Source organism: Aquarana catesbeiana, linkage group LG09 (assembly GCF_042186555.1).
Source record: "Aquarana catesbeiana isolate 2022-GZ linkage group LG09, ASM4218655v1, whole genome shotgun sequence".
NCBI lineage: Eukaryota > Metazoa > Chordata > Amphibia > Anura > Ranidae > Aquarana > Aquarana catesbeiana.
Window position 1 is genome coordinate 225,007,106 of NC_133332.1, and position 12,784 is coordinate 225,019,889.

Here is a 12,784-nt window from a genome sequence, read left to right on the forward strand (position 1 = left end):
TAGTCCTAAGACTAAAATACGACCAAAACTAAAATGGCATTTTAGTCAAAAGACTATGACTAAAACTAAATCGAAAATTTACATCAAAATTAACACTGCTCTGCTGGTGATTTCTAAATTGGCGACTCAATTCCATCCAGTGAAAGCAGGTAATGCAGTGCTCAGAATTAGTGTAAGTCCTTTGCAGGCTTGTGATAAAATCCATAGTGGGTGCTTTGGCTCTGATGCTCTCTCTCACACCGGTACAGACATAAATTCAAAGAATAGAACCGGCAACTCCAAATGTTCTTGTTGCTTCTTTATTGGTGCATAAAAAAAAGTGAGCAAAAATATACAGGGGCTCACGCGTTCCGGCTTACAAGCCTTGATCACAGTACAATTCCAAGATTGAGGTAAATAGCCAATCAGCGGCTCTTTACCACGTGATCAGCTGTGTCCAATCACATGTAAACAGAAGACAGTTATCGGCATTCCGTTCCTCATGTTGACAGCATGAGGAGACAAGAAAACCGATAACCGTTGTTCTGTCGATATGTGCCCGTCCTTGAAAAGTGCCTGCACATGCGCAGAACGGAAGGGCTCTCCAGCTGAGTTGCCGATGAGAAGGAGTGATGTCACCATAGCGCATGCGCACATATCAAAGGAGCCTTTTTTTCGACCAGAGATACTATTTCTCGCCCACATTTTAATGCTATGCAAACAGCGGAGGGACACTGTATTTGTCATATTGTGCTTCGCTCTTGTGTTGTTTACAGTGATTTCCAATGATAACCATTCATATCTGTGCAACTTCAAGTCATGCCGACTTCAAAGTAGTCCCTGTACTACTTTGGTCTGACTTTAATGCGAGTTGAGGTCCATAGACCTGAAGTTTCCACAGACATTCCCTGAAATTGCGGCTGCAAAATCGTGCCCGTAAAACTGCATGACTTTTAAGTCGCAGCAGTGTGTAAGGGGCTGATTTACTAAAACTGGAGTGTGCAAAATCTGGTGCCGCTGTGTATAGAAACCAGCTTTCATTTTTTTTCCATCAAAGCTTAATTCAACAAGGCAAACTCCACTTATAGAATAAAGTAAAGATAAATAGCAGAGGAAAGAAGCAAGGCTGAAAATGCTGCTTCCCTGACTTGAAGGGTCCCCACAGCTAAACGTCAATACACTTACCCAGCTCAGGTCACCAAGACAACATTGGACGCCTTGCCGCCCCCTTCCCCGCCCTACATGATCTGCGGGAGCTGATTGGCCACGCTCGCACACGTGTAAAGGACGGCCGAGCGGTGGAACGCAAGGCTGGAAGATGGCGGCTGAGCGGTGGAACGCAAAGAAGACCTTCAGGGGGCGGGAGATGAAGAGCACGTGGTACACGGTGGAAGTGCGGACTCCTGGCGGGAAGCTGGCAGCCCCGTGATCGGTGATCGGGAAGTATTGGAGGGTATGGATATGTTAGCTGATAACGAACTACACACTGCATGACATAGAGGGTGATATATACTACGCACCCAGAATAGTATTCTAGTAACCTTGTGCTTCCTCATAGGAGCACTGGTACATAATTATATGTTTATTAAAGGGGGACCTCACCCTGGGATGGAATATAAAGTATATTGTAGGATAAGGAAGAGTCTGCTGTGACCCCGGTGAGGATTTTAGGGTCTTTGTCACCTCCTGACAGTTGACTGTCTTTGTAAAAACTCCAGGCGGATGGCGACATTGTCGGACCCCCGCCCGAGGATGGCGACGTTGTCGGACCCCCGCCCGAGGATGGCGACGTTGTCGGACCCCCGCCCGGGGATGGCGACGTTGTCGGACCCCCGCCCGCGGATGGCGACGTTGTCGGACCCCCGCCCGGGGATGGCGACGTTGTCGGACCCCCGCCCGGGTTTGACGCTGTGGTCGGACCCCCCGCCCGGGGATGATGACGATGTGGTCGGACCCCCCGCCCGGGGTTGACGGCGTGGCCGGACCCCCACCCGAGGATGGCGACGTTGTCGGACCCCCGCCCAGGGTTGACGCTATGGTCGGACCCCCACCCGGGGATAGCGACGTTGTCGGACCCCCACCCGGGGTTGACGCTGTGATCGGACCCCCACCCGAGGATGACGATGTGGTCGGACCCCCACCCGGGGTTGACGCTGTGGTCGGACCCCCACCCGAGGATGACGACGTGGTAGGACCCCAGGCAGAAAGTGGTTCTGAGCTCCCTGCCGCCCTGTGAAGACATTCTTCATTAAAGCCGAACTCCAGACTGTTTCTTTGTTTTAGATTGAGTGAAGATTGGTAAAGCGGAACGCAACTCCTCCTAAATGCTGCCTTGACCACAACCACCGCCCCGCTGTTTCACACCACAATTTTTTTTTTCTCCTGTTAATATAAGGATGTGTACGCAAATGTGGCACCAGTGTCTTCAAGGAATTTGGGGGCTGGCAGAGACCAGCAACACAAATGCTGCCAGCTAGTGTTAGATGGGCAGTGTAGTGCACTGCGCATATGTGGACATCCACCACACCTGCACATAAATTGCAGCCTACTAACACACTGTCTCTAGGGATGGCTGGAATATAGCAATCCCAAGTGGCTGCGGAGCCCAGCTTAGGTTAGCAACCAGGAAGAGAAGGTACATTTAAAAGAGAACTTAGGGCTATATATACACACCCTATATTATCAAAAGTATTGGGACACCTGCCTTTACACACACATGAACTTTAATGGCGTCTCAGTCAGTAGGGTCCAATATTGAATTGGCCCACCCTTTGCAGCTATTTCAGCTTCAACTCTTCTGGGAAGGCTGTCCACAAGGTTTAGGAGTGTGTCTATGGGAATGTTTGACCATTCTTCCAGAAGGGCATTTGTGAGGTCAGGCACTGATGTTGGACGAGAAGGCCTGGCTTGCAGTTTCCGCTCTAATTCATCCTAAAGGTGTTCTATTGGGTTGAGGTCAGGACTCTGTGCAGGCCAGTCAAGTTTCTCCACACCAAACTCGCTCATCCATGTTTTTTTTGGACCTTGCTTTGTTGACATGACGCCGGTTTCCCCCCCCCCCCCCCCCCCCCCCCGAGAATACTCTGCCATGCCCTGCCAATACCCTGCCAATATACCCGCCAATACCCTGCTAATATATTATTACAGTGGGGGAGATTGTGGATATTACAGTGGGGGAGATTTTTTTTTGTTGATCCGAACCGTGACTCCTGATCCGAGGAACGATCCGAACCGTGAGTTTTTTGATCCGTTGCACCCCTAATCCATGCTTTTTGGGGGAGTGAAGTTCAACTTTTACAGCCAGGCAGCTAGCATTTTCAGCAGTGGCAGCCTGTGGTAGGAGATGATTCCCATATTTGTAATGTAGGTGAATTCCAATTCCTAATGTTCATGTTTCTCTTCTGTAGCTGGTCAAGATGGCCGAGAGACCAGAGGATCTCAATTTACCCAACGCCGTTGTCACCAGGATTATCAAAGAGGCGGTAAGTCTCTTTGTATTGTAATCGGGGTGTATATCCTTTTTATATTGTTCTGAGAAGTATCCCACTCCCTATGAGTCCATCATGTCAGCAGTAGAGGTGTTGTTGCTGTTGGTCGCTCACTAATTCACATTGTGAAATTATATTCATGGGGCCTCCTAAGAGCTGCACGATAAATCGTTAAATTGTGATCTCGACTCAACCTCCCCCCCTCCCTTTCACAATTTTAATGTAACAAGTGCAGAGCAGTTCACAAATAAATTGCGATTCTCGTTTTATCCGGAATTGTGCAGCTCTAGGCCTAGGTTGACCGTGGTCCCTGCTCATCTCTATGACTCTCGGAGGTCTGGGAGTGACGTCAGTTGTAAATGCTGCCATATACTCGGCTGAAAAGCCGAGATCGTCTTATTGATCCCACATCTCTCCATAAAGAGGATCTGTCACGCACTATTCCTATTACAAGGGATGCTTACATTCCTTGTAATAGGAATAAAAGTGATAGAAAAAATGTTTTGAAGGGAAAGTGTAAAAATGAAAATGAAAATAAACAATAAAAAAAGTTTTAAAGCGTCCCCGCGAGCTTGCACACAGAAGCAAGCGCATACGTACGTCGCGCCCACATATGTAAAATCACACACGTGAGGTATCGCCGCGAATGTTCTGTACCAAGACCTCCTCTGTAACTCTAAACGGGTAACCTGTAAAAAAAATTGAAAAGGTAAGTTCACATTTACAGAAAACTCTGTAAGGTGAACTTAAACAGGTGCCCCTCCTCGCCCCCCGGTCCTGCTGACCTGTACAGCCGCAATCTCCTGTTCTAAGCCCTGGTATATCTGTGCCAGGAGCCCGGGGCTTAGGAATCCTTTGAGGTGGATGTCCAAAACGTCCCTCGTTGGGGGGATGTTTTGGAGCATTCTAATTGGTCAGCGCCGTCACATGGGCGGCACCCACACAATCAGCAGTCGCATAGCCCGTCCTGTCAGCTATGGAGCAGACACGAGGCTGCAGAGAGGATTTCTAAGCCCCAGGCTCCTAACGCGGATATACCGGGGCTTAGAACTGGGGATTGCGGCTGTACAGGTCAGTGGGACTGGGGGGATGAGGAGGGGGAGATGTGTAAGTTCCCCTTACAGATTTTTCTGTAAAGGTGAACTTACACTTTAAAGCGTTGCCTGTGGTGATTTTTAAGTACCGAAGTTTGGCGTCATTCCATGAGCTAGCGCAATTTTCAGGCATGACATGTTAGGAATCTATTTACTCGGCGTAACATCTTTCACATTATACAAAAAAATTGGGCTAACTTTAGTGTTTTGGTTTTTTTTTTTTTTTGGTTTTTTTTTTTTTTTAATTCATGAATCTGTTTTTTTCCCAAAAAATAAAAAGTTGCAACAAATGCCATTTTATTCCCTAGGGTCTCTGCTAAAAAAACATATAATTTTTGGGGGTTATGAGTAATTTTCTACCAGAAAAAATGATTTTTCCATGTAGGAGCTAAGTGCCAGAATTGGCCCGGATGGGAAGTAGTTAAGGAGAGACTCCATTACCCATTTAGAGAAAATTGAGTGTCTATGTAAAGCCATCTTCCATTTATCCAATGTAAGTAGATGATGATCTTTCTGTTTCTTTTTCTGTTTGTAGTTACCAGAGGGAGTAAATGTATCTAAAGAAGCACGCAGTGCAATCTCACGGGCAGCCAGTGTCTTTGTCCTTTATGCAACATCCTGGTAAGTGTCTACTGAGGCAATTACGATGTGTTTTAGGTGGAGGCATTATGTGTTCTTTTAGGGAAGAGAAATCCAGGTGAGGCATTCATGTTGTGGTGACAGAATAAGTTACCAATACCTATAGTGGATTGATTGTCTGCCTTCAGAATGATGGAGATAAAGAGAATACATGACGAGTACTCTTTGATGTATTTTTATTATTATACAGAATTTACAGTGGGAATAGAAAAGAATCACTGCTTTAAAATAATCATGTTTTGTTGCTTTGCAGCTTGAAATGAAGACGGACACAATTTTTGTTTTATCCAGCTGTATCAATTAGTGCAATTTATAACATCCAAGTGAAGGATATAACACCAATATGTTAGAAAAAAAAAAACAAATCAAAAATTGAATTCTTGAGTTGAAAAAAAAAAGAAACCCCCTTGTGTCAGTATTTTGTTAAACCACCTTTTGCTTTGAATACAGCCTTTAGTCTGTTGCGATATGTCTACTAACTTTGCATATCTAGACTCTTGTTTGCAGAACTGCTCAAGTTCAGTTAAATTTGATGGTGACAATTTGTGGACTGCAGTCTTCAAGTCATTCCACAGATTTTCAATGGGATTTAAGTCTGGGCTCTAAATAGGCCATGTAAGGACATTCACCTTTTTCTCCTTCAGCCACTGTGTGGTCGTTTTTGCTGTGTGCTTTGAGTCATTGTGATGTTGGAAGGTAAACCTTCTTCCCATTGACAACTTTCTGGCAGAGGGCAGCAGATTTTTCTCAAGAATTTTATAGTATTTTGCCCTATCAATTTATCCTTCTATCCTAACAAGTGCCCCAGTCCCGGCTGCAGAGCAACACCCCCATAACAGGATATTACCACTTCCACGCTTTACTGTAGGAATGGTATTATTTGGATGGTGAGCTGTATTGGATTTCTGCCTGACATATCACTTGTTGTTGAGGCCAAATAATTACATTTTGGTCTCATCTGACCATAACACCTTTTTTCCATGTGGCCTCAGAATCTTTAAGGTGTGTGTTGGCAAAGCTTAGTTGTGACTGCATGTGGCCTTTCTCCAGGAGTGGCTTTTTTTCTTGCAATCCTCCCATACATGCCACATTTGTGGAGACTTTGTGATATTGTTGTCACATGCACACAACGATCACTCATAAATTCCTGCAACTGTTTCAGAGTTGCTGTAGGCCTCTTGGTAGCCTCTCTGACCAGTTTTCTCCTGGCTCTTGCATCCAGTTTAGAATGTTGTCCTGATTCAGGAAGGGTCTGTGTTGTTTCAAATACCTTCCACTTCTTAATAATAGACTTCACTGTGCTTCTAGACATTGATAAAGTCTTTGCAGTTGTGCCTGTCCACAACTTTATCCTGGAGATCTTTTGATAGTGCCTTGCCACCCATAGTTGATAGTTTGCTTTAGTTGCACTCCCAGGGACTGAAATGCTCCAGGAAAGCTCTTTTCATTTACAGTTGAAAGTCAAATGGCTTTGTGCCATTGAGAAGGTGATTACTGATTAGCTGCACCTGTGTTTAAAGTCATTTTTAGGAGGGGGGGTGATCCTTTTTCCAGCTCCGTGATTCTGTTGTGTGTGTGTGTGTTTTTGTTTTTTTTTTTTTTTTTTTTTCAGACATGTTGTTGTTATTTTTCACTTTGAATGTTATAAGTTGCACTGAGTAAATACAGCTGGATAAAACAAACTGTGTCTGTCTTAATTTCAGGCTGCAAAGCCACACAATGTGATTATTTTAAAGGGGGGTAAAAAGGTAATAACTGTGGGAGATGAGCTGATGGAGAAAGTGGAAATACAATTGTTAGGTGGAGGTGGCATAGTCTTCTCTGAAGATAACAACATTTTTTTGGGGATTGCCTAAAAGTGGACAGAGTTGTAGATGGTCAGATTGGGATAGGGCATTCCATAGGAGAGGCTTGAGGGTAGTCCTGGAGATGAGCATGGTAGGAGGAGGCGTCAAGGAAACTAGAGAGCACAAGGTCTCGGGAGGAACCAAGAGAACGATTTGGTTGGTGTTTTGAGACTAGGTTAGTGATACTTTGATACGTTGACTCTATTGCCTTCTTTAGCGCCAACAATTTTGCAATGAAGCAGAAGAGGAAAACGTTGAATGTGACTGATGTGATGTCGGCCATGGAAGAGATGGAGTTCCAGCGTTTTCTGGGTCCCCTGAAAGAGGCTTTAGAGGGTAAAGAATTTTGTTTTAATAGGAGATTTTCAAACATGCTTAAAATTATTATATATATTTTTTTAATCCAGTGACAGGACAGTTTCTTTTAAAAAGGTTAAAGTGACCCTGTCAGTGCAGGGTCACTTTAACCTTTTGTGTACATTTCTGGGGGGTTTTTTCCCAACAATGTTACACAAGCGAAACGGGGCGAACAAAAATTAGCAATAGCATGTACATATTAATGATATGTAAATGTTATTGATAATTTTAGTTCCTCCTGTTTTGCTTGTGTAGCATTGTGGGTAAAAAATCTGATAAAAATTCATAATTTGTACAATAGTCAATATATGGATATTCGCCAGCTGAATCTTTGTGTGCACCACATGTCATAAATCATAGGAACTACAGACCATCAAATAGTTTTTCAAGCATTTATCTCTGAAAATGCCACTTCTGCATAACCACTTCCACTGTACGCTATCATATGACGTCATCTACTTTGAGTGGAAATATCTGAATGGTGCCTTCCTCCCGACGCCCTCCGGTCTCTCCCGTGCAATCAGGGTGCTGGAGAATGAAACCACCGGCAGCGCACGGTTTACCATAGAGCTGACCAAGGACCAGATGGTTCCCAGCCATCTCTATATGACCTTCGGAGGCCGGATGCGACGTCACTTCTGGCGCCAGCAGATGTTAACACTGCTTTTATTTTTATTTTTTGCCGGAAAGCCTGAGATTGCATGATGGTGGGTTTTTTATAATTTTTTTTTTTTTTTTTAAGACTTTCCAGCATAGAGGAGAGATCTGGGGACTTATAGACCACAGATCTCTCCATAAAGAGGACCTGTCGTGCCATATTCCTATTACAAGGGATGTTTACATTCCTTGTAATAGGAATAAAAGTGCTAAAAAAATTAAGGCAAAGTATAAAAATAAATGATTAAAAAAAAGAAAGCAAATGCATATGTAGGTCACACATGTGAGGTATCGCCACGAACATTAGAGCGAGAGCAATAATTCTAGTGCTAGACCTCCTCTCTAACTCAAAACCGGTAATATTTTTAAAGCGTTGCCTATGGAGATTTTTAAGTATCGTAGTTTGTCGCCATTTCAAAAGCGTGCGCAATTTTAAAGCATGGTATGTTGGGTATCTATAACATCATCGTTCACATTATACATACAAATTGGCCCAAAAAAACGCATTTGAAAAATTGCTGCGCAAAAAGCGTATGACATAGAAAAATGCAACAACCGCCATTTTATTCCCTAGGGTGTCTGCTAAAAAATTATATATAATGTTTGAGGATTCTAAGTCATTTTATAGCAAAAAAACAGGTTTTTTTAACATATATGAGAGAATTGTTGCAAAGTGGTTAAGTATTTTACTACACAAGGGGAAGAAAGCCGCACCTCTTAAATCTCCATGAAATGAGGAGTGTGATGTTTCTGTGGCCCCGTGCATACACAGTATTGCTGTGTTCATCCCATTGTTTCTTCTGCCTACATACTTCTTCACTCTTACCACTCAACACAGTGAAAGCGGAAATGAAATTGGTGGAGTTGCCGCCATCTTGGTGGAGGGCAACCCTGTGTAGTCAGGAGGGGGAGGATCACAGTGGGGAGACTCGAGAACAAAAAAATGTCCCCTGATGCTACCCTATAATGTATGGGGCTCAAGAGCAAGCTCATGGGCATACTGTTGTCTCGGGCATCTGCTGTTCCTGCTCCCCAGATACAGGTTAGCATATGGCGGGGCACATTGTTGCGATGTAACTCTTTACATCTGGAGGAAGTGGGAGCCCCCAAACATTCCCTATTTTAAAATGTGTTTTGAGAAGCTGTAAACCAAAATAGTTGTGTCTATATTGACTGCCGCTTTTCTCTCGAAGCCCCATCTTGTGGGAGATGCTGCAATAGAATGCATCCAAATTTATGGCTGTGTCAGAAAGGATGTAAGATAACTTGATTGCATTAAGCTAAAAATGAGTAATATCTACCTTTTTCTGCAGCTTACAGGCAGGAACAGAAGGGAAAGAAAGAAGCCTCAGAGTTGAAGAAGAAGGACAAAGATAAGAAAGCAGATGGAGAGGAGGACAAAATCAAAGCAGATGACAACGAAGATGAGGAGGAAAAGATGGAAGAGGAAGAAGTGATAGAAGATGAGGAAGTGGATAACTGAGCAATCCTCTGTAATATGACATTGGTGTCAGTTTTGTGACACTTAGGCATGAAGAGCAAATTCTCTATGCACACTATCGAATGGTTCTCCAGCCTAAAAATTTTCTGCAAGACTGTTCAATGACCTGGTTGTAAGGGTCGATCCATAGTTGGCAATGTGATCTGCAGCAGTAAGATGATTTGTTGCACAAAGAAGAACATTTTGTTATTAGTGTCCTTTTTTTCCTTAGAATTATTAGAAAAAAAACAAACAAAAAAAAAAACAAACATTTTTTTTTAATGAATTAGCAGCTTTTGCGTCTTTACTGTTGTTAAAGGGGTGTTGACCTTCATGTATAGCTGCCCTGACACCATTGCCATTTAGCAAAAGCATCACATTCTCTAGAGAAGAGGCTAATCTTGCAACACTTTGACTTGCCAGCATGATGAAATACTTCTTTCCTGGAGAAAATGCTGCTCTAGGTTCCCTTCAGTGTTTCTTGCATGTCCGATGGCCATGGTTTGGTCGTAAGAGCTCAAGGAAAGAGATGCTGATCTGAATTCATCTTCAGATATTATGAGACTAAGGCTACTTTCACACTGGGGTGGGCGTCGGCGGTAAAGCACCGCTATTTGGCCGCTAGCGGGGCACTTTTAACCACTGCTAGCGGCCGAAAAAAGGTTCAAAACGCCGCTGCAGCAGCGGTTTGGAGGCACTGCCCCATTGATTTCAATGGGCAGGGGCGCTTTAGGAGCAGTGTATAGACCTCACCTACAGAGCTGCAAAGATGCTGCTTGCAGGACTTTTTTTTTTTTTTTTTTTTTAACCGTCCTGCAAGCGCACCGCTTCAGTGTGAAAGTACTCGGGCTTTCACACTGGAGAGGCTCTATGCAGGCGCTATATTTAGTGCTGTATCGCCTGTAAAGTGCCTCAGTGTGAAAGTAGCCTAAGAGGGAACCTGGGGAGCATTGTCTCCATTAAAGTATTCTATCCCTTCCGGTGCTGTTTATTTATCCCAGCAATGATATATTAATTAACCCTAGATTCCCAGAACAAGTGCTTCTAAAGTTGATTTGGAATCTCCAGTACTGTACAAATTGTATTTCCAAACTCCTAAGCTCTCTTATAGCCTCTGAGATGGAACTATCCAGCACCCAACTTGGGTGCTTCTGTCACGCTTATAGCTTCCTCCAGTGTGGACCCAAGAACCAGGTAATATATCTGAATATTGCACCCAAGAATCTAGCTGACACTAGCTTAGGTGCTCTGGAACTGGAACTCGCTTTTATTGAAAACTCACACAGAATTTATATACCACACAAGATAAGGGCCGGATCATATTATGCAAACAGGAATATAAATAACATAGCTAAGGCACAGCCAACATAACCATAAACCGTCAGCTAATTAAACAGTATGCTGCTTAACAATTAGTCATTTAAACAAGACTCTGTGCTCCCCAGACCAATCGGCACCAGTGTCCTAGTAAGACCTAGGGCCAAATCTCTAAAGTATTATCAGACAAAAAAGAGGCAGCTCAATTACCAATGGAGCATTATGGGAAAGGGTATAATTATTTGCTATGAGTTGGAGAAAAAACTTTTCCTCCCTGGCTGCAGCCTGGGGAGGTGCATATGTTCGTGTGCGCTCTCTTTAGGCCTGTCTAAATCAATCAATAGGAAAATGTGGGAGAGGGACAAATGTACCGTTTTGCATTATAAAAAGTCATATATTTACATTGCTCTTCATACCTGGCTGATCCAGTGACTTCAAAGACCAGAATAGTAAAATGCAGAGCTCTACGCATAGCAAGCCTTTTAGAAGAAAGTAGACCAGAAAAAAACCTCACAGGGAGTGTACATCCTGAATGCTGTGTAATTACTCTTTATGCTTCCCATCTTCCTAGTCCCAAGCAAACTTCCAAGACATGTTTGAATATGTTGGTTTTGAGAAACGTCTTAGTGGTAACATAATAAGCTTGCAGTATTTGTATTTTGGAAATACTGATATGAATTACAAGCTAGGGTTCCAAAATCATCAGATTACTGACAGTAGGGAAGTCAGGTGTACTACAGCAATATAAAAAACAAACAAATATTCCCAGCTAACTTACCAGCTACCCTGCAACAAAACCAAACTGACCCTAACGATAACATTAAAAACAAGGGGTTTAGTCACACGCTATTGCAAATATATGGGTAAGCTGCAGTAGCCACGTCAAGGCACCCCAGTGTACTGCGGTCCCATCTATAATTTTGAGAGTCTCCCAATTGGAGTATATGATAATGGATAGATTAAGGGCAGGTTTGCCTAGAGCGATCCCACCCCTTCTTAAAGATACAGGGACACCCAGCAAGGGCACAATGGCAGCTGCAGGTATCCAGTGCATCCCCTCACCAATTCACTAACCCTTCTGTGTGCTTCTTGTTGCAAAGGCTAGTTATGGATTGGGCTGGTTGCCATTTGTTTGTACTACAGCAATACCTGGATAAATTGATGTTATGCTCCATGTATATATATTTTTTTAAAGATGGGAAAATGAGGCATGCTGTTTCTGGAAAGTCCCAGCTGTCTTTGGCTGCAACCCTGCCAGAGTAAAAATAAAATCCAAATTAAGGTGTCTTCCAAGAGAAGAGCTTTTAAACTCATCTCTCTTGCAGCTCCAATCCTACCTCATGGACATATTAACACATTTCTGTTCCAGCACTGCAGCCTTTGTTAGTCTTTTCAGAATTCTATGGTGTATTGGATACTTGTGTTCCCCACCATGCACCATGGTTCCAACCTCCACCCCCACGTGACTTCTGGGTCCTGTAGTTACAGAGGGGGCGGAGGATGGAACCATGGTCCATGGTGGGGGACACATATCTGAGACACATGGAAGTGTTGAATGCCAAAGAGTCTTACAGAGACTGCAGGGCAATAGCAGAAGAAAGAGAGGAGGCAGGGCTCCCAGAGAGGTGAGTATAATAGCTCCTCCTCCAGGGCAACTGTTTATGTCTTTTTTTTTTTTTTTTTTTAAGGCTCCTTTAAAACACTGACCTTGAACAAGTATCCAGATCAGGAAAGTCAGAACTCCTAATATGTACACATATGCCAAAAGAGTCACTAATGAAATCACTAGATAACCATGACAGCCAGATGACCAATATTTTCAAAAAGAGAGGATGATGGGACTGTATGTAAGGCCTGAAAAAAAACCAAATTGTAATAAAAAAAAAAATACATAAAATACGCTGTCAATCGACTTGAGTGCAAAAC

At 43.5% G+C, this 12,784-nt stretch overlaps 2 protein-coding genes across 2 annotated transcripts in view; one reads left to right on the forward strand and one right to left on the reverse strand.

Moving 5' to 3' along the window:
* The window catches only part of LG09H9orf43 (linkage group 09 C9orf43 homolog), a 48,160-nt gene extending 46,846 nt beyond the window's left edge, over nucleotides 1-1,314 (reverse strand). Inside the window, exon 1 of the mRNA XM_073599832.1 lies at nucleotides 1,165-1,314. The gene's annotated coding sequence lies outside the window, so the exon portion shown is untranslated. The remainder of the gene's footprint in view (nucleotides 1-1,164) is intronic.
* POLE3 (DNA polymerase epsilon 3, accessory subunit) lies at nucleotides 1,275-9,828 on the forward strand. Its single transcript, XM_073599833.1, has 5 exons — nucleotides 1,275-1,432; nucleotides 3,387-3,461; nucleotides 5,097-5,182; nucleotides 7,265-7,383; nucleotides 9,375-9,828. The coding sequence occupies exons 2-5, from the start codon at nucleotides 3,396-3,398 to the stop codon at nucleotides 9,542-9,544; spliced, it is 441 nt and encodes a 146-aa protein (XP_073455934.1). The 5' UTR covers nucleotides 1,275-1,432; nucleotides 3,387-3,395; the 3' UTR covers nucleotides 9,545-9,828.
* Nucleotides 9,829-12,784: the final 2,956 nt, after the last annotated feature.

What these genes read in the sequence shown, in the direction of transcription:
- POLE3 (XM_073599833.1), top strand. Translation starts at nt 3,396, where the DNA reads ATGGCCGAGAGACCAGAGGATCTCAATTTACCCAACGCCGTTGTCACC. An exon ending in CCAGGATTATCAAAGAGGCG is followed by an intron (nt 3,462 to 5,096) that starts GTAAGTCTCTTT and finishes TTCTGTTTGTAG; the next exon opens with TTACCAGAGGGAGTAAATGT. An exon ending in CCTGAAAGAGGCTTTAGAGG is followed by an intron (nt 7,384 to 9,374) that starts GTAAAGAATTTT and finishes CTTTTTCTGCAG; the next exon opens with CTTACAGGCAGGAACAGAAG.